The following is a 24,054-nucleotide window of genomic DNA, read 5'->3' on the forward strand; positions in this document are numbered from 1 at the left end:
TATCAAAGTGATATGAATTAGATTAATAAAGGAAAAATTAATAGATAAATTAATAGCATCATTCCAAAGCAATAATAATCCTCCTCCCCTACCATGAGAAGGAACTTGGAAAGTTTTATTTAATCCTACATTACAATATGACGGCATATTATTCATATTATTCAACTTAGTTTCTGATAAAAATACAATATCTGGCCTAGTGGCCTTAAGGAACTGATAAAGAGAATTTTTTGTCGTGTCGTTCCCAAGTCCACGAGAATTCCAGGAGAAGATACTCATTCCTCCATCGGCTTTTCGGTAGCCGGAACCGTTGGAATTATAGTAGAAGTTGAAATCTGTCTCATCGACCTCTTTAACTGACGACGCATTCGTTCTTCACCCATCTTTGAACTTTCCCTTATCTCCACACTATGATTAATAGATGAATCCGAAACATTGTCTCCACTAATAGCATTTCCATGTGAACAGTTCACATATACTGGATTAGAGATAGGATTTGTATAATTTTGTTCATTAGACTTCGACACACGACTTCTCATAACCTGTATCAATTCATCCAACATGGAACCAAAATTAGTGTTGATGTTGGACTTGTTAGAGTCCATGTATCCATTAATATCCTGGTCATAAGGATTCGCCCCCAAAATACCCGGGAAATTGGAGTTATCAATTCCCTGAAAGGAACTTATCTCCCTTCCAAAAATTTTGACTTGGAAGGGGATTTTGTATTGGGGAGGATATTGTGGTTCTATGGCCAAGGAAACAAGAGCTTTTTGCTCCTCTGAAACAGGTAGTTTCAAAAGGTCACCAAATTGAACAATTATCGGGCATAAATTAATAGAGTGACCAATACGACCACAAGAGTTACAAAATCTTGGTAGTCTCTCCACCCTGATTTCAATAGAGAGAAGTTGAGTATTGGATGTCTTTAAATTAACCCTTGGCGGGAACTTCTCTGCAATGTTGAATTCAACCCTAACTCGTCCGAACAAAGACCACTTCGAAGCCTCTTCCTTTGTTACCGGTTTATAATTACCCAACTTACTGGCCAAACGATTCACGATAGTAGCATTAAGATGGCTGAGTGGTATGCCATGAAATTGTATCCAGAACCATGCGAAATCAAACCTATGATCCGCTGGAGCCTTATTCGCATCACATTCTTGAAGGATAATGAGTTCGTCCACCACCACCCAAGGGGATTTTTCTAAAGCCATATCCAATTCGGTTGATGTTGCAAATCGAATAACAAATATATTCTCCTTAATTTCTGTTAAACCGAATTTATTAGGACCAGAAATAACCCTAGACAACCTGTTCATAGCCACACCAATTTCAATTCTTTTGGGAGAAATAAACTTTAAAACCCCCGATTTGTTTAGCCCCGATTCCGCAATATCATTAAAATCAATTTCAACCGTATGAATAGGATGATCTTCTGTTGTCAATGCCCTGAATTTCTGGATGAATTGGTTGTTGACAGATTCCATAATAGTGTTATTTTTAGGTGGCAAAAACAAAGATCCTCAATTCTAGTATATCTCTAATGCAAAACTCTAAACTTGTTTTTAACTTACGTGGGATGGTTATTTTTTTAAAGAAAGAATTATTTATTTTAGAAGTACATGAAAACTTGATTTTTGTCAGTCCAAATCAAATATTGATGAATTGGACAATTAGAGATATCTCAAGAGGGCACGTTGAAAATAGAGTGTCCTCTTTGAGATGTCTCTATTCCACCTTCGACACGCCGTCTTTGAGATCTTAGTTGAGTTTTACATTTCAGAGGATTTAAAAAATAACTGTAAAAAAAATAAGTTATGTGGCACTCCGAGATTTCTATTGAGGATCTTTACTGTCCACTCAATACTAAAAACAAAATCACACATTTAAGAAACGAGACCTAAGCATTTTTTAATTTTTTTCGAGTGGTATATTGTACTGTAGATCATTTAGGAAAAAAATCTCAAATAAGACTTCACATATAGGACAATTTGAAATTTTTTGAGTTTTGCATTAGAGAAGTCGCAAGGGTAGGGCTGGGAAATGGTTCGAAAACCCGAGACCCAACCCTAATCGCTTGGTCCGTGAAGACCCATCGACTGAAAGAAGCCCGACTCAAGTTTACCCGCCCCGTGAATTCGGGTTATAGTGGTCGGGACTCGGTTAAGGCCTTTTACCCGAGTCCTGACCCAATAAGCCCGACCACCAAAGACTCGGTCAATTTTGCCCTGATACCCGAACCATTTAGATCGCTTGATGTTGGTCGCCCGATTGTCCGCCTGATAACCCGCGACTTAATTCTAAGATCCAATAGCTGAAGTATCATGTCTTTTAAGGAGAGACCTCAGCAGCTGGATCCGAAGAGGCGTCATATTAAAACCCTAAGACGCCCCTTCAACCCTACAGATATCCCCTCAACACTCCACTGAACCCTTTTACGCCTCTCCTTTCTCATCTTCTCTTTTCTTCATCTTCTGAACTCTGAAGCACAGAACCCTAACTCCTTTAGCCATATCTTTCTCTAATTCTGAAACATTTAAAGATTTTTTTTATAGTAGTAATTTTTTATTATTAGTTTATTGTTTATGTAAATTGTTTTTAGTTATTTCATTTTTGGCTTCTTACTTTGTGACCAGTTTATTTTTTGACCCTCTATTTTTTGTTAATTCAAAATCAGTGTCCTTTTATTAAAATGAATTCTATTTTGAACCCTAATTTGCTCTAAAAAAATTAGGATAACCAATATTTAAAAGGGGATCAATTTTGAATTTACAAAATCACTTTTACAAGAAGGATAATTATGAAAACAAAAAAGTTAACTATTAAAGTTAACTGACGGTGTTAACAAAAGGGGACTAATTTTGAATTTACGAAAAACAGGAAGGCAAAAAGGAAGTTGATCACAAAATAGGGGTCAAAAAGAAAATAACTCTCTTTTTAATGTTTGTTTGTAATTTTTGTATTGTAGTGTTAAAGTAAATATTGTGGCAACAATCCCTCATTGGTGGTGAGATGGAGTGCGGTGCTCCTCTTAAGAGGTTAAGCACCCTTCCCTAGTGAGACTTTTTAAAACCGTGAGTCCTATGTGTGTCAAAGCGGTAAGTGTCACTAGCAGCCCAGAAGGCTGGTCCGCACCATCCTATAACACGTTATCAGCATAATTCGTTCTACTATGATGTGGTCTTGGGAGTGTGTGTTGTGGCAACAATCCCACATTGGTGGTGAGATGGAGTGTGGTGTTCCTCTTAAGAGGTTAATCACCCGTCCCTAGTGAGACCTTTTAAAATCGTGAGGCCCAAGTGTGCCAAAGCGGACAGTATCACTAGCAGTCCGGAAACCTGGCCCGTACCATCCTATACCAGTAAATTATTATTTTTTATTTGCGAGCTCGTTCGGCACGTGACTGCCGAAGTCCGATGGGATTGTCGGGCTCTCATGGGTCGCAGGCACTGGAAATTCGAAAAAGATGACCGCTTGACAAGCCCGATGGTCATTAGTGGGCTTAAGATTTTCGAGCCCGATCGACCGACCCCGAAAAAATGCCGGCGGGTTCCCGACTCCGTCCAATTCCCACCCCTACACGATAAAGGTCCCCATAGAATTTCTCATCCTAAACCGGGCGTGTTTCAGCAATACTTCGATGCTCCACATTACAGTGAAAACAGTGTTCCAGTTGTCAATCTTCTGACTCGACTCATCTAACCGAAGATAGCCACGTTATTCAGACACCACGTGTCATAACTTCATTTGCCCAAATAGACTCCGAAAACGTGGCATGAGAATTCCCCGTTTCTTCCTGCTCTTTTCTTTTCTTCTCATGGAAAACTCACATTCAAAATGAGAAAAATCTAGAGAGAGAAAAACTCACACATAGAGTTAAACAAAATCAACCCTTTATAAGAAAAAGAGATAGAATTCCCTCAATTCATCAAAAAAAAAAAAAAATTAACTCACTGCGAGTTTTATTGCTCGGAAGAGCACCAAAATATTGAATCGTGGCTTCTTCATCATCAGTTCCCTCTCAGAATTTATCTCGAAGAAAACCTCCATCTTCTTCTTCTGCAGAAACCCTAGCTGATTCGGGACCTAGAATCGTGTATAGAGAATCGATCAAACATTCTCGGTCTGATCTTCCTTTCTGGCAAACAAATTGGTTTATAGCTTTTCTTCTTTTCATGGCAATTGCTTTCTTTTCTTTAGCTATTTTTCTCTTTCTGGGTATCGAATTCGATCAGATTTCTGCTGCTTCTCCTGCTTCAGCAACTAGCGAAGGTGTTGAGGTATGTTAATGTAGTAGTAAAAACCCTAATTTTTATTGTAATATGTACAATGGTCTTATAAATGTAAAGTTACAATCTTTTGGTTTTGTTTGAGCAGATTACTTATGGATCAGTACTTAAATTGATGCATGAGAAGACGAAATTTCGTCTTCATTCTCATGATGTACCGTACGGTTCTGGAAGTGGGCAACAATCTGTTACTGGTTTCCCCAACGTCGATGATTCTAATAGCTACTGGGTTTGGACTTAATCCTTGATCACTTGATGTTTGCTTCTCAATTTAGTTCATTTTAGGGTTTCGTTTTCTTAAATTGGTCATTTGGGGCTTCTTTATTTGCTTTCCTCTAGGGTTTTAGGTTTGTTGTTCTTAAATTGGCTCATTTGGGTGTTATTGATTTACCTTCTTTCAGATTGTAAGACCTCAACCTGATGCATCTGCCAAACAAGGTGACCCTATTAAGAGTGGTACCATTATCAGACTGCAACATATGAAAACTCGGAAATGGCTTCATAGCCACTTGCACGCGTCACCGATATCGGGCAATCTTGAGGTTAGCTACTACATATCTTTACCATTCTTCCCGTGTTCATTAAGCTCAAGATTAACTAATCATCGTTTCCGTTCGTCATTACGTGGAACTGTCACAAATATTAATGTTCACAGTTGTTTTATATTAGATATATTCGTTCTCAATCTGAAAGTAATCATTTTGACTCTATGTTGTTCCTAAATCCAAAGTTCACAGTTCTTTTATATAATTGCATATTTTGCATACAATATATCTATTAGGACCTAATGAATCCAAGTGATACTAGAGGTTTCATCAAGCGGCCCTGGATGTCTAACTTAAATCATGTAGATATGGAAAAAAACTATATCGTTAAATGCTAAAGCTTTGGTCATTATATCAGATCCAGGGCAGACTCGTGTTCAAGGGTGGGGAATGTAATAGTCCAACATTGCTTGGGAGAGCGTAAGGAGCCTGGGCAATGAGTGTGTAATCAAGCTTAGTTAGTGTTAAGGCCTTTTGGGTGTCCTCATGGTCGTGGATGGACCCTTCATCAAAATTAAAAACCCCGTACCTGTTGGGCTTGAGTTTGTGCTCAATCTTAGCAAGTGTCGAAGCCTTTCCGGTGGGTTGTGGAGCCTTCGCCAGGAATAAGACCCTGTACCTGTTGAGCTTGAGCCTTAGTGTCCAGAGCGGGGGTAATTTCGAAACTGCTAAGGGTTCAGACATATTCTGTTGTCAGATTGAATTCCATTGTGCTCAAAAGGGATTACAGGAACTAATCAAGTCCCAATAGCATTAAATATAGTAATCTAGGAAGAGTATGAAATGCTACAAATAAATGAATCCCAGTAGCATTACTGATTTAATATATGTAGTAATGTAGGTAGAGCATGAAATGTTACAAATTGACACCAGTGAAACTCTATGGGTCGGTCAGCTGGGGGATAATGGGTCCGATCATGCTCATGAGCTTCTCTAATGTTCATGCCCCGACAGAAACCGGTTCACATCAACATGCCACTTTTAGTTATACTTTATATGTTTTTCTTCTTGATGTCGAGTAGTGATACAGTGCAGGAAAGTTATGACATGAATATTTGACTTTATGGCCTTATGGAAATATTAGTTCTGATATACAACTTACGTTGAGCTAATTTCAGGTGAGCTGCTTTGGAGGGGAAGGGAATTCTGATACCGGAGATTATTGGAGGTGATGAGACCTGATTTCATTCATCTAAAACCAACTTTAATGCTCGTATTTTCTATCTCGGTATCTAAACTATGTTTCATTTATGTATTTTTAGGCTTGAGATTGAAGGGAAAGGAAAAACTTGGAGACAAGACCAGAGAATTAGGCTTCAACACGTCGATACAGTTGCTTACTTGCACAGTCATGACAAAAAGTACACCAGGATAGCTGGGGGCCAGCAAGAGGTAAAATGCATAAATCTGTCATTTTGCTGAACTTCTTGGAATATCGTTCAGTAATTTGCTAGTTTTTCTTAACCATTGTTTGAGTTTGACTCATCTGTGTCTAATAAAGTAGATTCGAGTCTGTACATATTCAGTTAGTCAGATTCATAGGGTTAGCAATTATAAAAATTTGAAATTTCAGTAGTTTTCATTCAGATCTTAAACTAAAATGCCGTGGATTGGCTTAAACTGATAGTGGGTTCTTTTGTGACAGGTTTGTGGCGTTAGAGAGAAACGTCCTGATAATATTTGGTTGGCAGCAGAAGGGGTATATCTTCCACTTACCGAGAGCAAAATTAGTTCGAGTTAGGACTCGAAGTAATAGTGTTGGCATAGTATGACTCAGTTCTAAGCCTGTATGTGTTTGTATCTCTGTTGAAAGAAAGAAATTATATCTGCCCGAAAATCACTAATCAGTTTTATTCTGCATCACCTCTTAGTCTTTCGCACAGTGTTTTCGTCTCTTCTTTTGTACTGTATGACTACTTCGAGTAATCTTGATCGATATTTCCTATAATTCTTTTTCCCTTGAACTTAGCATGAGCTCCTCTCCAAGATGAAGAATTGTTTTTCTTTTCTATTATGCAATAAAAATGTGGAAATACTAACTTAAGTAACCAGATATTAGGGAGAAACTAAAGAAAATTGCATTTTTGTGCAGTACGAATTTGGTTAGAAAATATGGCCAAAGAATACTTCTCTTTGTCCTCGCCCACTTCATTAGTTTCTCAACTGTGTTAAGTGGCCAAGTGCTTACCTGATTAAATTCTCACAAGAAACTGGTTGCGAAATGGGAGAGCCGACCGATTTGCTAGGTACCACCAAGTTCCAACGGTGCTCTTACTAGGTACCACCAAGTTCCAACGGGAAATGGGTGCTCTTACTAGGTACCACCAAGTTCCAACGGGAAATGGGAGAGCTGACCGATTTGCTAGGTACCACCAAGTTCCAACGGGAAATGGGTGCTCTTGCTAGGTACCACCAAGTATTTCGGGGAAGCATGAAGGGAGTACTACAGATAACAGACCCTTTCTTTTTATGAACTCATTGAATGAAGAGCTGCCCTTGTTGAGGGAATCAAGTGCCATGCCAGTACGGATGATCAGTTCAAAAACGATTGTTAATGACTCATTTTATTTTGGTTACAATTTGTTAATGACTCATTATACTTTCGTTACAATTTGTTAGGGTTTCCCCAATGAGAGGGAACCCTTCAAAAATAGGCGTATGCCGTTTAAAGCAGCGAGCACACGGTATTCTTTAGTAAAAGGCGAAAGAATAGTTCGCTTTGTGCTCACTGCACAGCTGCGTGAGTTTTGATTAGGAGGTAATAGGAGTTTATAGATCAAAGCTGAAACTCTGAGTCCAGTCTCCTTCTGATGTGGGACTATTATTTGATGCTTGTAGTCCCTGTTTTGATCTTTTCTTTTGTACGGTGTCTGTTTTATTATTAATCTAATCTTAGAACGAAATGGTGTTTGCTTTTAAGTTGCGAATTAAAATAGATTTGATGAATTCTTGGAAGGGAATAATTAAGTGTGGTTTTCATGAGTTAAGAGCATTTGCCATGCAAATCTAGAACAGCACAATTATTTACTTCTTCTACATAAATTCTTCCCTTAAACGGTTTTATGTTTGTGCTCATTAAAGTGTGGGAGCTTTGTTTCGAAATAAGCAAACTCCTTATCAAGAACTCTTCTGTTTAAGACTTTATCTTTTCGATAAATTGGGGTTTTCATGATGTGACTTCTACTAGTGGTACTCGCGGTAGTATGGTTGTGGTAGTTTTTCTCCCCTTAAAAACGATCCATGTGAATTAACTTTTGTGGATGTCTTACCATAATTTTTGCGATCTTTCAGTGCGTAAAACTAGATGCCTAAATGCCTTATTGTTGGGACAAGACAACAAGTCAGTACAAGCTAATCAAAATGTAAACACTCACCTATAGTTAACGGATACAAATGGAGCTCCTCTTGAGCTTTATTTGCCCGATCAAAACCCTTCTCACATATACCTAAGACGTCCTCACAATCAAGAAACACATGGTGATCTTTAGTAAATCGAGAAAGAACATCTTACCGCTCCGTGACATCCCCGTGAAAAGTAGAGCTAGCATACAGTCGAGAGAGGTGTAATAATTTTCTATGGGAGCAATGTGGGGTTGGAATTGGTAGAACACAAGAGGCCAAACGCTCCGAAATGTCTGTATTTGATGAAAACATGTTTTCCTCTTAAATGCCCAATGTCGTATAGAGAGTTTCAACCAAAAGGAAAGGCTTCCTCTAACATGTATGTATAGTAATGACCATTATTCTAAGCAACTCAGTGCTGTTAATTTTTTGAATCTTACTCTGTAAGAATCCAAAGTGAAGGAAGACAATAACAAATTCTGAAACAGAAAAAAGTGCTCATATTCTGTAAGAACCAGAACTCAGTTATCCTATAAAAACAGGAACCTTGAATGGTTAGTCTTCTCCGTATAGGCTAAAACTTACTAGATGTAAGTAGAAATTTCAGAGCCCTAGATTTAATGGACTTCATTCTTTCAGACCAAACACTTCCAAGCAGAAACTTCAAAACAGTAGATAAATATTGTGTTTATAAATTGTTAGGGCTTTCCAGTAAAGGAAAGCCTCCAAAAATAGGTGTATGCCGTTTGAAGCAGCGAGCACACGGTATTCTTTAGTAAAAGGCGAAAGAATAGTTCGCTTTGTGCTCACTACACGGCTCCATGAGTTTTGAAGAAGGAGGTAGTAGAAGTTTATAGATTGAGCTGAAAGCTTGAATTATTCTCCTGCTGATGTGGGACTATTATTTGTGTTCTGAGTATGTAATTTTAAAAGCACCCGATGTAATCCTCTCAATTTCCGTTAACGGCACCCGTTCTAATTGTTCTAATTTAATGTTAAGAACCAACCAAAAGATAAAGAACAGACGCAGAGAGAGGGAAAGAATATGGTGATTTTCATCTTTTGAATATGGTGATTTTCATCTTTTAACTTTTACCACATTTGCCACTAACTTGCCTTCTTAGATTTGGTTCGAATCCCTCCCAGGCACCAGAGTTGATAACTCCAAGAGTTATTTTCATGAGGTTTATACACTATAAATATAATAATGGGCAAGGGCAGAGCTAGCCAGGGTGGGGTGATCCCTGGCTGCAGCCAGTCAAATTGACTACTTGTAGAATATATGCGACAAAAATGACATTATTGAGGTGTGATTGTGGTTGAGATGTGACCGTGGTGGACGAAGTGTTGTGACGAAATCAATAAACCAACAAAATATGATCGAAATAAATAATCATACATAACACAAACAGACTTGCGTGGTTCGATTTGTGAAACCTACTCCACGGCGAACAGATTACACAAGGAATTCTTCAGAGAATGAATAAGATACATCTAAGACTTTTGTTTATATAGCCACAATAAATCTTTATCTCACCGACCCACCGCCTCATCGACTCTCTCTTTCTAATTATAAAATATACATGGGTACTCTTTACATAGATAATTGCCTCTACCGAAGTCCTCTCTAGGAGGTCAACTCTTCATCTAGTCAACACTGCTCGACGTTGGCGGAAACTAAATTTTAAAGTAAAAAACCTAATCAACACTACAATTGGTGACACTTCTTTTTTTACCAGTCTTTCGTGATATACAAAAATACGGGTGAAAGTGCTCTTGAAATACTCTTCCGTTTTGTCGTGCAAGAAAAAATGGCCAAGTAACTAATGGTGCGTTTGGTTGCAGGATTCATGAATCCACGGATTCATGAGTCTTTGGGATTCATGGTTCCACGGATTCATGAATCCAAATGGTTTTTTTGGTTTGTTTGGTAACCAATAAGAATTCTAGGATTCTTGCTTCCTTCATTTAAAATCCTTTGGTTTGTTTGTCTATTATATTTGGATCCTTATAAAATAAGATTCTAATTAAAATAATATCTTTCAAATTCATGAATAATATCCCGAAAACAAAATCTCATCCAAATATTGTCTTTAGGTAACTGAAATTTCATGAAACCTATTTTTTTCCGGTAACTGAAAATTTCATGAAATTTCAAAAATAGTTATTTCTTTCTAAAATATAATTATTTTTTTAAAAAAATAATGATTTTTGAAGAAAATAATAATTTTTCAAAAAAATAACGATTTTTCAAAAAAAGAATGATTTTTTTAAAAAAATGATGATTTTTGAAGAAAATAATGATTTTTCAAAAAAATAACAATTTTTAAAATAATTATTTTGTAGAAGGGAAATAAATTTTTGTTGATTTTAAGTTTGAAATTTAGGTTTATTAATAAAAAAATCCTAGCCATTATACTTGAATTTATGTGAATGTGAGCAGGGGCGGAACCAGGATTTCAAGTTAGCCGGGACAGACTCTTAACTAAAAGTAATTCAAACCCAATAAGTAACAAGTATAAAATCAAACCCAATAAGTAACAACTAAAAAGTATAAAATCCGATCCTACACCCAAATTCTATATCCAAATCTTATACCCAAAGGACTTGTATCGTTGTATGTGTTTTATATATTACATAAACTAATCAAAACCTAAGAAGTAATAACTAATAAGTATAAACTTTACAATAAGGATAAATTCATTACTCCTAAACCTAATCTGATTTCAATGGAACTAATGGTGTGTTTGGATGACGGAATCATGAATCCGCGTATTCATGAGTCATTGGGATTCATGATTCCACGGATTCATGAATCAAAGTAATATTTTTTGGCTTGTTTGGCAACTAAGAATCCTATGATTTATTATTGTTTGAGTATTTTTAAACGTCTTTAGAAAAAATATGATTTTTGAAAAAAACAATGATTTTGAACAAAAATAATGATTTTGTAGAAGGAAATATTTTTTTCTTGATTTTTAGTTTGAAATTTAGGTTTATTAATCCAAAATCCTAGCAAATCCTAGGGGTAGGGTGAGATTTTGGTCCAATACAAATTTTGGAATTAGGAATCCTTAGGATTCAAGAGCCTTAGGATTCTTGGTAGCCAAACAGACCAAGGATTCACGATTCCTACCAAATCCCATTTTTGATAGGAATCCTGCAACCAAACACACCATAAATTTTAAAGTAAAAAAATAAAAAAGTTGACTTGAAAAACAACTAATGGCGTGTTTGGATGGCGGAATCATGAATCCGCGGATTCATGAGTCCTTGGGATTCATGATTCCACGGATTCATGAATCCTAGTAATATTTTTTGGCTTGTTTGGCAACTAAGAATCCTATGATTTATTATTATTTGAGTATTTTTAAAAGTCTTTACAAAAAATATGATTTTTGAAAAAATAATGATTTTGAAAAAAAAATAATGATTTTGTAGAAGGAAATATTTTTTTGTTGATTTTAAGTTTGAAATTTAGGTTCATTAATCCAAAATCCTAGCAAATCCTAGGGGGTAAGGTGGGATTTTAGTCCAATACAATTTTTGGAATTAAGAATCCTTAGGATTCAAGAGTCCTAGGATTCTTGGTAGCCAAACAGACCAAGGATTCATGATTCCTACCAAATTCCACTTTTGATAAGAATCTTACTTAGGAATCCTGCAACCAAACACACCATAAGTTTTCTCTATTAAACTAATAATTTTAATTTTTACTTAAATAAGTAAAAGAGGTACTCAGTTTTATTACTTTCTCTCCTGCCTCTCTCTCACGCACTCTTTCTCCGTCCTTAAACCTTAAATCGTGAGGAGGGTTACTCTTCCCGAGGACTTCATACTTCGTGCGCTATCGGTTATGAAATTTACACTTCACATCTCGTGGGTGCCAAACTATGAAAGGTGTTCGATCACGAAATGTTTCATAGCCGACCATACATGAAACCCTCAAAGAGGGGTTCGACAACAGAAACCCTTTGCCCTAACTTTTTGAGAGATAGAAAGCACTAAAAAAACAACCAAAAGACTAAAATTATTAGTTTAATAAAGAGGGGTTCGACAACGTGTCGTGGTGCCCAACGGGTCGTGTCGGCACGGAAACGGACTGACACAACCCGTTTATAAGGCAACACGACACGGCAGGGAACGTCGCGTGTCGTGTCGTGCCGACCCGTCACGGGTCAAACGGGCTATGGCGGGTCTGGGAACTTAAGCTCCTAGACCCGTCAACCACGACACATTAGGAACGGAAACATGACACGCCACGATCCGTGGTGTTCCTAACCCGCCACGATACGCTAATCCGTTAGAAACAGGTACTTCATTTATAAAACATTACTGTTATTTTGTTAAAAGTTGAAAGTAGTTGTTAATTGATAAAATTAATAGTTAATGTAATTATTAAGTAATAAAATAAACATAGATTCTAAAGTTTAAACAAAGATCACAAATTTTGACTTGAAAATTATTTAGTTGTTCATTTTGTTACGTTTGGAAATAACTGGTCCATTAGCCACAACCCGACACAACAACGGTTGGGACCGTTGCCATGGGACGTTTCTGTGCCCAGACTTTGCCACGGGGCGTTTCTGGGAACGACACGGCACATCACGACTCATAGCAGTGTCTGGCGTGCCCGTGACATGTCTAACACGCCACGACTGTCAAACGGGTCGTGCCGCCACGTTGGCTACCACTACCCCTTCCTAGGATGCCCAAAACGTCCACCCAAAGTAGACATTTATTCATCATGTGTGCGTTAGCTTCACTTGATCATTTTTAAAATTCAAAATACACAAAGAATGTAATCTAAACAAAAGAAGATTTTTCATAAAAAAAAAAAGGTTATTTCCCTAATGGCCCCCTACTTTGTGACCAGCTTCCCGCCTGCCCCCCTACTTTACAAGAAATACCCATATGGCCCCCTTCCGTTATAACACTGTCACTCTCTCTCCTCCATCATGTTTTCTCTCTCTGCCAACTCACGCCACATCATCTATTATGCCACCTCATCACCTTCTCCGGCAGAGATCGCCGGCCGGCCAAATTTCCGGCCGGCAACCTTCAATTTTTTCTCTCACTCTAAAAAATAATTTTTTTTTTTCTTCTCACATCTCTCTCTCTCTCTCTAAACTCCGGCGAAGGGGGTTTCCCTTCGCCGGAGCTGTTCGTGATGAACAGACCGGTCTGTTCATCACGAACAGCAGGTCTGTTCATCACGAACAGCTCCGGCGAAGGGAAACCCCCTTCGCCGGAGTTTAGAGAGAGAGAGATGTGAGAGGAAATTTTAAAATAAATTTTTTTTTTTTTTTAGAGAGAGAAAAAAAATTGAAGGTTCAACTCTTTGACAACATGAAAAAACCATTTTCAACTCTTTGACAACATGAAAAAACCAAAAGCTCTGCCCTCCCTCTCTATCTATCCAAGGGATGGAAGGGCAGAGGCCTTTGGTGTCCCCTCCAAAGGGGTGGAATTGGTCCTGGCCGGAAGAACGAAAGAGACCGGCAAGCACAGAGCAGTCGTCCAAAGGGGTTCCGTAGAGTGGTCTAACCCCGGGTCAATCCCTGGAGCTTTTTCCATAGAGAGAGAGAGAGATGAAGTCCACCACAACTGCCGCCATGACTTTTCTTCTTCCACTTGTTCTGAATCTGTGCTTTGTCTCATTACTTCCAAATTCCATAGCAGAATCATCATCATCATCAAATGAATGCAAATCATGGCTTGTTCAATCCATCCCAACTGACATGCCCAATCTCTCTCCAATACCTGGTGTTCTCTCAACAGGTATACTTCACCCCTCTCTCTCTCTCTCTCTCTCTCTCTCTCTCTCTAAAGTTTACACTTTCTCTCTAATTCAAACTTTGCCCAAATTTCAGCTGATGTTTTCAAGTGGTTAGCTGGTAACTCAACTCAGAGACTTGATATAATTGCTCAGTACTGGCAATTTTTAGCACAACCTGATAACCCTCAATCTGGTGATTTTGGTTTCTCTAAACTTGATTTAGACAAATTTGGAGCTAATAATGGCTTCCAAGTTTTTAAATATTTAGAAAATGCTGCTGATCGAGATGTTAATATCAGGTACTTCTATCTATTATTACCCATTTCAAGATTGGGTTTTTATTGATTTTGTTCTAATTCATCATTTATCTAGAAGAGATAAGGTTAACTTCTATCTAATATTACACATTAACTTACTTCAATTCGAAATTCATGGATATAGATATACTGTAGTCAGTTAAATATTAGACTTTTATGGTGGAGATGACATATGTAGTGTTTTTTTTTTCTAAGTCAGATCTGAAATCTGACTTGAGGTCTGAGTTGACTTGAGTAAGATATCAGAATGCTTGTTTTTCTGACTCAGTAATGTCTGACAAGTCTGATGGCTATTTTGGGTTAATTTTGGGTCCATTTGATTCAGATGAGTCGGAGTCGGACAATGAGAGAAACAACAACCATGAACCACCTAGTCTTTATCCTCGACCTTTAAACACACACGGGAATGTCCGCAAAAAGCGACTTTCATATAAGCTGGTCATTTATTAGTTTTCGAGATTGTTGGAACATATAATTTGTCGAAAAGTATACATCCTTAAGTCCTTACACTTATATGGTTAACTTATCATCTCTTCATTATTGAATTGTACTTGTTATATAGGATATTACAGCATAGTGGAGTCTATCCTGATTACGACCGAGAGTCAGCAATGCTTGCTTCAGGAAGACCAAATGTGAAGAATGTGACGCTATTACTTGGCGACTGGTGGGGATCTGGCATTGTCCATGCAAAAGTTTGGATCTCGGATCGTAAAGACATATATATTGGATCTGCCAATAATGATTGGAAATCCCTCTCTCAAGTATTTCTCATACATCTGCTCAAATTTACCGTCATATTGCACACTAGTCTTTATGGTTTGTCAGTTTGATAGCTTACATTTTTTGTGTTTGAACATGTGGGTTTAGTATATTCATGGACGAAACTAGGAGTACTAGCCTGTTGAAGTAGCCTACATAAACCAGCCCGCCTTTTCATATTAAATCGGTTATTTCCAACTGAGCTTTCTAAAACAAAAACTGATTTTGTGTTTTCTAAATTCCGTCATGATTGCTCTGTGATTGTTCTGCTCATTTATTTGATCTATGTTTAGTTCTCAAATTGAATTATTAAGAATTTAAGCTTTATACTCTTTCTAGGTGAAAGAACTTGGGATATATCTTGTTGGTTGTCCACAAGTAGCAAAAATGGTGGAAGTCTACTTTAATAACTTGTGGAAACTCGCATCTCTTAATTCTTCCAAACACACGAAAGATGTTTGGGATGAAGAATGGCAAATTCAAAGAAAAGTTCCTTGTTGGTCGCATTTCTTAGATTTGAAAGAGAGGTGCAGGTATGTCAAAATTCAATCCTAGTTGATCCCGAAATGGTCGATTTGATTCGTTTCTCCCTCTAATTGCTGTAAAACTATGTTGGAGCTAGTTTGTCTCTAGTTTCCGCAGAAGAAATAATCTGCACTCATGAAATAGGGTAACATCACGACCCTATAAGGCTATAGCCAGTGTTAAAAAATGACCATTGTAGCGGAAACTAAGGCCATAAACCTGATAATGGTCCTTCGCAGTTACCCTTTTTCCCGCTATTCAGCATGTTGTCGTAATTGTTATAACGGCCGTCTTTCCCTTTTATTCGTTCGACCATATATATAAATGGTATCAGAGACCGTTACAAGAATCCTTTTTCTTTTTTGAAAAGTTATAAGGATCATTTTTTACGGTACAAAACTATCAATTTTGATAGCTTTTCTCTGGTTCTTTGTATGGATGAAAAGATTTCCGCTCCCTTGTAACGATAATGGCTACGGGGTATTATGTAACTATTCTCTACGTTATTTAAACATTTACTATAACTATTCGGTATTCACTCGACGTTACAAAATTATTCTTTGTCGACAGATCGCCTCTTCGTGGTTATGTGAAAGTTGACCATGTAACTGGCTATCCTGATCTGTCAAACCCTTACATGTTCCCAATGGAAATCAAGACTCCGGGTTACAATAATTCAGCTTCGCGTAATAACTACAATTTTCTCTCTTTCGCTCCCCCAGAGGTAAATTCTTTTATTTCATGGGTTAGATCGCTTATATACGGAATCTTCAATATAAATTCCTTATATGTTTTTGTACAAGTTCATGTATTAAGTTTTTATATTTCGATTTCTGATGTGATTTTTTCACGATCGTGTGCAGCTATTATTTGGCAAAGTTCAGTCGGACAAACAGGCGTGGTTAGATACAATAAAGTCTGTAGGAGTTGGGGAAACTCTTAGGATTAATACCATGGATTGGCTTGGGCAGTCTCAATACACAAAGGAAACAGTGTTTTGGTCTGACCTTTCAGACGCAATATCCAAGGTAGCTTCTTATTCAACGCCTTGCCTCTTCTATGAATATTTGATTTCCATCCGTGTAGGTGATATCGTTATATATCGTCGATACATTGATTACCATTTCTTTAAAAGTTTGCTTAATCTGCATAGTCCGAAAGGAAGAAAATTAGAATGGTAGAAATACAAGTTAAAGTCCAAAACAACACATTTGCGAGGGGCGTGAATTCAGCCCTTTTAGAAGCTATATAACCTCATCTAAGAACCTTGTTCCATTTCGTGATGAAGTAGTGAAAGTCGAGCGTCACTGGCTCCTTGAAACAAGGCCAAAAGTAAATACTAATTTTAATGGCTAGCTTGGGCTTCGCTATAACAACCCAAGGCCGAGCAGATACCTATGTTGTCCCCACTTTTGACACCCATACGACGCCCAATGGATACAGGATTTTGTTTTGGGGGAAGGCTCCACGAGCCCACGCAAAAGGCCTTCATATTTATTGTGCTTGACAGCTTGAGTCACACCTTTAGTCTAGGCTCAAACACTCTCCCACACCGTGGGAAAGTCACATTAGTGTGTAGCTTGAGCATGATCCAAGTTTGGGGAACACTGGACTCGCTTGAGGGACTGTGCCTCATGGGTCTAAGACTATTAAGTCTCTTTCAGAACGTTATCGAACAACTTTTTTGCTAAATGGTCTATAACTTAAAAGTTTGTCTTATGGTTTTAGGTTGTCTTCTCCAAGCAAGCAAAAGTGAAGTTAATTGTAGCAAAATGGGCACATTTTATCAACAGCACAGACATGTATCTGAAGTCTCTTCTCTACACCAACACTCTCTGTGAATCTGTCGAGTACAAAGACAAAAGCTGTAATGGAAAAATAGAGATCAAATACTACATGGTTCCAGGATTCAACTCAACGGGTCCAGCATTGGTTAATGGAACAAGAACAGGAAATTTGTATCCGGGATACACGAGAGTAAATCATGCTAAGTTTGTAGTTAGCGACGTTCGAGCTCTAATTGGAACCAGCAATCTTATTTGGGATTATTTTTATACTACTTCAGGTGTGAGTTTTGGTTCTTATAATCCTGCCATTGTTTCTCAACTTCAAGAAGTTTTTGATGCAGATTGGAATTCACCTTATGTTGTACCTGTTGAACCATTGCTGTCAAAGCGTATCGATTCAAGCTGACGAGTTGAAGATTTTTTCAAAATATCCGACGAAGTTGGAACGATATAGAAATAATTGTTTTGGTTAGTCTTTTTTACTCTCTGTAATTGAAAATAAACGAACGGAAAATGGTTAGAAGATAAGGATTTGAATTGGATTAGTTGAATAAAGTGATATATGCAATTTAAATCTGCTTATAATATGTTTATCGAAGAAGAAATAAAATTGATGAGTTTAATGTTATCAATACGACCAATCTACCACTCAATTCTGTCTAACAGCTTCAGATTCATTACTTCCTCTTTTGTGGTGGATCCCTGGTGTCAGTAGGTTTGGGGTTTGGATAGAAGTGTGAACTCGTGGGGAGTTTGAGCTTCCCTCTTGGATCTCTCTTTTTTTTCTTGGATCTCTCTCTTTATTACATACACAAACACGCACAGCTGAGGCAGAACCTCCGAAGATTGACTAAAACCTGGGTTTCATTCGGAAATCGACTGAACCTCCGAAGGTCGACTTAAACCCCCAGGGTTTCAGTCAGCTGGGAGAGAGATCAGACAAACTTCAGGCCAGCAGCTTTGCTTAGCATCTTCTGCCGATTGTCAGCCTGTCCAGCTGCCCATTTCTCTCGGACTTCCCTGAAGAGTAGAACCTGAGGTTGGCCAGTTTAGTTTCTCAGGCTAGGTCAGATAAGACATTTAGCTTCTCAAGGGCTGCCTCAGGACTCAGGTAAGTGGGTCAGGTATTATTAGGAAACTGAACTGTCCTCCCACCTCCACGGCTCCACTAAGGCATAGTGAAACTCGGGTCAGGTAAGGGCTACACAGTTCGAAAGTCATAATAAACAACCTTGATAATGAGAGCAAAAACAACTAATTTCACACCTATTAAGCCAAACAAAATTGAATAACCAAGCAAAAAAAACAAATTGCACTATCATAAACCACAATTGGGGCCTAAATAAATGGTCATTAAACTTTTCTGTTCTAACATCATCTCGTCAAAAAGACAATCAATATCAAAATTTCATACATTTTGGGAGTTCTTTGGTTCAAGAAAGATAAAATTAGGAAGAAAAAAAAGAAACTACTCGTACTACACTTCATTGAGATTTGACATACTCCCGGACAATGTTAAGACCTTCTGATTCCTCACCATAATCCTGCAATTTTGTCGAAATGGAATTCAATAAATAAGAAAAATCCAGATTTGAAGGAAAAAATTGTGAGAAATCCAACATCTATTCCTTTTATTACCTTAACAACAACCATAGAGCAACCCACAACTTTCCTTGCCTTCCCTTCGGAATCAATCTTGCACAACTGTAAAATTTAAACAAGAAAATACGCCTTAAAGGGTCTGGGGACCTTCAGAGTCACTAGGCCCATAATATATGTAATATATATATTAACACGGAATAACGAAACAAGAAACAAATGCAAAATTTTAAGAGGAAGGGATGAGGGAAAAGAGTTGGCAGACACGAGTGAGTCCCCCAAACTCGCACAGGATTCTATCACAAGCATGATGCACCTTGTAAGCCCAAGTAGTTAGATTAAGGGCGAGTAGAAAACAACAAGACAAGTACAACAGTGAACTACCCTACCACCTATGGTAGAGTAGGATGAGATCTAACCAAGGATTATAGAGGAAAACGAACTGTTAAATATGTAAAGGACATCTTGTGCTTACCCCAGCCCATTCACCAAGAGTTTTAGCACTTGGAACAGAAATCAAACTGACATTGTGGTCAGCACAGAGAGCCTTGACCAATTTAACATAGTCGACTTGGTTGCAATCTTCAGCCAGTACACATAGCTGTGCTGCATGCTTCTCAATAACTTTCGCACCTTGATGAAGCCCACGGATAAGCCCATCATGGGCAAGGGACTTTTTCAGCACAAGTTGTAGTGCTGTCATTGTGTCCATTGGCTCCCCTAGAGCTGGAGCAGGTGTCTCTACTGCTGCAACAACTTCTTCACTGCAAATGTGAGTGAGAGAGTTTATAATAGAACCTCAAAAATAAGAATATATAAATGAATACTACTTAGTTAAATTGTACAAAAAGAAACCGAGAAATATATACATACCCCGACATGTTTTTAGTTTTGAAGTTTGAACTAGATCAAGTGGGCTCCTTTTGCTGATAGAGGAAACAAAATAGAAAAATCAGATAACAGAAAAGGTTCACAAAAGTTGCAAAATCAAGAATCGAAGTACATCACTACATATCCAATTAGTATCCAATAAAGATAATAAGTAGCTGCTAAACTGAAGACACATGAAGCAATCGATGATGCAAATCGACTAGAACATACAATAAAATTACCAAGCATAACCTCACTAGATAAACAAAGGGTATCACTATAATGTAATAACTACTCGAATACATGTAATATCGATCTGATTTTTCCACCCGATAAACTAAATTAAGAGTCATCAGATCAATTAGTGGGTAGTGTAGATTGCAGAATAAGTATATCAATGTGGGTTCCTCTTAAATAGGACTGATACTACAATAATACCAGTTTTGTACTAATTATGTTAAAATGTGGGTATGGAAGTTTGTTTAACTAATCATTTTTCCAAGTTTTAAACTTTAAACTTAGGCATTAGAACCAATAAGAATAAGAATTATAAGACCATACTTAAACTACAAGAAGTAAAATCATCAAACCTAATTCACACATCAAACACCACAGTTTATACCATCACGAAACCCTAATTTTATATAACAAAAAGTAAGGTGAGGATGAAAGTAATGTCAAGTGGAGGAACAGAAACTGCGTACAAGGTGGTAGAAAAAAATAATCAAAAGATGTAATAAAAACCCTAGAAATAACCAATCTATATTGGTGCTGATAAACAATTGAAAGACAGGAAGGATCTGAAAAGTAGAAAGAGAAATGAGATAGGGGGGAGCTAACCTTGCTGTTGAATCGCCGGAGAAACACAATATCTTCACTTTGAGAGTGCTTAGTGATTTTGTAGTCCCGAACCACCAAAACCCTATTTCTGAACATTTACTAGATTACCCCTGCTATTCCACGAAAATACGAATTTTATTTGAAAAATGAGTTGTTTATGTCAAAATAATTTGGTTCAATGCCTAAAAAACACTAGAATATCATTAAGATTTTTTAATAGGTTATTTTCCAAATAGTCCTAAATTTTATGACCAGTTTCTTGCCTAGCCTCCTACTTTATCAAAAATATCCAGATGACCCCCTTTTTCAGTTACCGTTGTAACACCGTTAACTAGTCATCACTTTTCTCTCCTCCATCTCATCACCTCTCTCTGCCTCCTCATCTTCTCGCCACTTCATCGTCTTCTCCGCGAAGGTTGTCGACCAACCAATTTTTCGACCGACGACCTTCAAACATCTAAAAAAAAATTCACCGGCGAAGGTCGCCCTTTCTCTCTAATTTTTTTTTTCCACTCTCTAGATCGGGTTCATAGTGAACCAGATCTAGAGAGAGAAAGGAGAAAGAAAAAAAAATTTAGAGAGAGAGGTAAAAAACATATATAAATATATATTTTAAAATGTTTGAAGGTCACCGGCCGAAAAATTGGTCGGTCGGCGACCTTCGTCGGTTAAGACGATGAGGTGGCGAGAAGATGAGGTAGCAGAGAGAGGTGATAAGAAGGAGGAGAGAAGCTGATGACTAGTTATCGGATTTATAACAGTAACTGAAAAAGGAGGTCATCTGGGTATTTTTAATAAAGTAGGGGGGCTAGGCAAGAAGCGGGTCACAAAGTTGGGGGCTATTTGAGAAACTTTATACCATGGGGATCGAAAAAGCTATCTAAGAGTAGGCAGAGGTCCTCCATCCCCGCTAAAGAATATTAACTTGTGAAGTGTTTTAATTACAATCTAAATATAAATAATAAGTCAAATACATTTCACGTAAAAATGATGATATCCCATTTTACCTCAAACAAAATTCTTATAGAATTTTTTAGTCTAAAGTCCAAAAATAAGGAGGGGGTGTTATTAGTCACATATCCACGCCTAAATCAATAAACACTATAGACCAAAATAAAACATGAAATAGAAAATAAGTCTCAAAGTGTACTTTTTGGTGGCCCTCATGCTTCAAGCCAGTTATTTTCTCTCATTATTGCCCTTTTGTAAATATATTTTAACTTATAGTAAACCAAGGGTTTCTTGTGGTTGAGTTAGTAAATATATTTTTTCAATGAATTTAAGAGAGAAAATTTATTGTCAAAATTTATCTTCAAAATTTATTTCCAAAGTTTATAGTTGTCAAGACCAACATACCTAATCAGTCATTCTTGTCTTAAAAATGAGATTATCTTCTCTCTCCGTGTTCTTGCAATATTTCCATTCCTACAAATTATTTTGTCTTGAAAATCATTATCAAAATTATATATATGTTGATTAAATTTCGAATCTTCTTAAAACATTTATATAATTCTAACAACATACTAAGATGTAACACATTTTATCACATTTTTTTCGTAAGAAAATAGTTGAATCTTCGATCACTGCAGTCTTATTTTCATAAAAAAACATAATATAAACAGATATTTATTTTTCTAACATTTCAATATTTTTCTAACATTTTATTGATTGTATTAGCATAATGTGCGTAACATATGTTCTAAATTAGTTAGAGTATGTGACTAAAAGTTTAATTATTTATCTAACATCTTATTGATTCTAACAACATTCTTAGATGTAATAGGAATTAAAAAAAATTATAGCATTTTATTGATTTAAAAAAAATAATTATATACACAAAAAAATACTTCTGAGTTTTTAAATCAACTTAGGTGATGAATCGACGTAACAACAACATAATAATGTACCATATGTTTTTAGACTTACTTACATTATGTTAACCAAAATTTTAATATTTCGCGATCATTTCCTTGATTCTCCTGTATTACTTAAATTAGGAGAAAATATTTGAAACATTTTTCTAGAATTTTATTTATTCTTACTACACATAATGCTTGTACATTTTTATGAAGAGTTATTCAATCACTGAATGGATTTCAATGATGCAAATTCTTATGGTTGTTACCTTAAATGGAAAATAACTAAGCCAGATGCATGGGGTTCAATGTTCATCTACGTGAGTTTGAGGGTGGGGTTTTAGCCTTCCGAGATGCTTTCGGTCATTAACCTATCAGTACGAAAGAAGCTAAAAATTTATAAAGAATGATCGATATAGGGTGACTGTTGGCTGAATGAAGATGGGTGTCCTTTCAATATTTTTTTCACATCTTATTGATTCTAACAACATAATATGCGTTGTTAAATTTTTTGCATAATTTTCTTGTAACATTTCTTTGATTTTTGCACAAATTTTGGTATTTTACCTACATCTTCTAAACTCTAAAAAATTCATCATATTTTTACAAACATAAATAAGTTGGATTTAATTACAGTAGAAGTATATAGATTTCTCGCAAAGTTTTATAGTCTTATTCTTTTAAATCGTTGCTTTCGTATCATTCAATGTTTATTTGTTAAGTAAATGCACATGTTACCCGATCATGAAACAAATGTTAGTGAACAAAATTCTACGGTCTTTTATATGAAATGTGGAATACTAAAAAAGAGTCATTTGGTCTCATCTTCACCCATGTAGGCCAAACATTATACGAATATACTCAAAGATAATAAAAAAAACATTAATTGTCGACATCGTTGTGGTATTTCTAGAATTTCTGTGATATCTTCTAGCATTTTCCATTAACTCTCAACATTTTTAAAGTATTTCACAATATTTGAACTAAAACGTAAAGTAATTAAAGTTAAGAGAAATCCATTACAACATAATCCATTACAAGAACTAATAACTTAAAGATTTTTTGCCATTTATCTTTCAATTCATCCAGTAACAACCAAGTTAATTCAAACCTCTTCTTTTGCGGTTGTATTGTTAAATATTTGACTATTATCCCGTGTCAAAAATGCTTATAGTTGTATTCAGCCAAAGCTTCATCCACTTGCAACGTCACATACGTACAACCACAACCTCGTTTGTAAATTTGTAAAATTTATTAGTGTTCAAACAAGTGCTTGCAATTCATGGAATGATAAAATATAAAAACGTAAAAAGAATCATAATTTAAAACTTTACGAAAAATCTGTACAATTCTATTGCCGATAAAGTCATTATGAGAGTAACGCTGTTATGTTTGTAAAATATGTTATTTTTTGCCAGAGTTTAGAAAATGTTGGTTGAATTTCCAAAATTTATGCAAAATCAAAGAAGTGGTACACGAAGTTTGAGGGTGTTGCAGACGGAAATACAAACTCGCTCATTCAAAATTAAAAAACGTAAAT

At 36.6% G+C, this 24,054-nt stretch overlaps 3 protein-coding genes and 2 non-coding genes across 5 annotated transcripts; 2 read left to right on the top strand and 3 right to left on the bottom strand.

Moving 5' to 3' along the window:
* Positions 1-3,733: 3,733 nt before the first annotated feature.
* LOC147537233 (stromal cell-derived factor 2-like protein) lies at positions 3,734-6,785 on the top strand. Its single transcript, XM_086642066.1, has 6 exons — positions 3,734-4,283; positions 4,381-4,521; positions 4,694-4,834; positions 5,956-6,005; positions 6,100-6,229; positions 6,483-6,785. Exons 1-6 carry the CDS (start codon positions 4,179-4,181, stop codon positions 6,576-6,578), a joined length of 663 nt encoding a protein of 220 aa, XP_086498192.1. The 5' UTR covers positions 3,734-4,178; the 3' UTR covers positions 6,579-6,785.
* Positions 6,786-7,458: 673 nt separating this feature from the next.
* On the bottom strand, positions 7,459-7,575 carry LOC147537234 (U5 spliceosomal RNA). The gene has a single exon (XR_015226786.1). It is a non-coding gene; the product is annotated as a U5 spliceosomal RNA (small nuclear RNA).
* A 1,306-nt stretch (positions 7,576-8,881) lies between these two features.
* On the bottom strand, positions 8,882-8,998 carry LOC147537235 (U5 spliceosomal RNA). The gene has a single exon (XR_015226785.1). It is a non-coding gene; the product is annotated as a U5 spliceosomal RNA (small nuclear RNA).
* Positions 8,999-13,553: 4,555 nt separating this feature from the next.
* On the top strand, positions 13,554-17,923 carry LOC147537236 (uncharacterized). Its single transcript, XM_086641123.1, has 7 exons — positions 13,554-13,960; positions 14,053-14,257; positions 14,838-15,039; positions 15,377-15,570; positions 16,133-16,286; positions 16,426-16,590; positions 17,291-17,923. Exons 1-7 carry the CDS (start codon positions 13,771-13,773, stop codon positions 17,753-17,755), a joined length of 1,575 nt encoding a protein of 524 aa, XP_086497249.1. The 5' UTR covers positions 13,554-13,770; the 3' UTR covers positions 17,756-17,923.
* A 757-nt stretch (positions 17,924-18,680) lies between these two features.
* On the bottom strand, positions 18,681-20,769 carry LOC147537237 (small ribosomal subunit protein eS12-like). The gene is made up of 5 exons (XM_086641124.1): positions 20,659-20,769; positions 19,822-19,874; positions 19,424-19,712; positions 18,988-19,053; positions 18,681-18,893 (listed from the first exon to the last, which is right to left on the bottom strand). The coding sequence occupies exons 2-5, from the start codon at positions 19,827-19,829 to the stop codon at positions 18,834-18,836; spliced, it is 423 nt and encodes a 140-aa protein (XP_086497250.1). The 5' UTR covers positions 19,830-19,874; positions 20,659-20,769; the 3' UTR covers positions 18,681-18,833.
* Positions 20,770-24,054: the final 3,285 nt, after the last annotated feature.

This window comes from Eschscholzia californica, unplaced genomic scaffold (genome assembly GCF_041429995.1).
Source record: "Eschscholzia californica isolate CP2 unplaced genomic scaffold, dmEscCali1.0.p SCAF_5, whole genome shotgun sequence".
NCBI classification, from domain to species: Eukaryota; Viridiplantae; Streptophyta; class Magnoliopsida; order Ranunculales; family Papaveraceae; genus Eschscholzia; species Eschscholzia californica.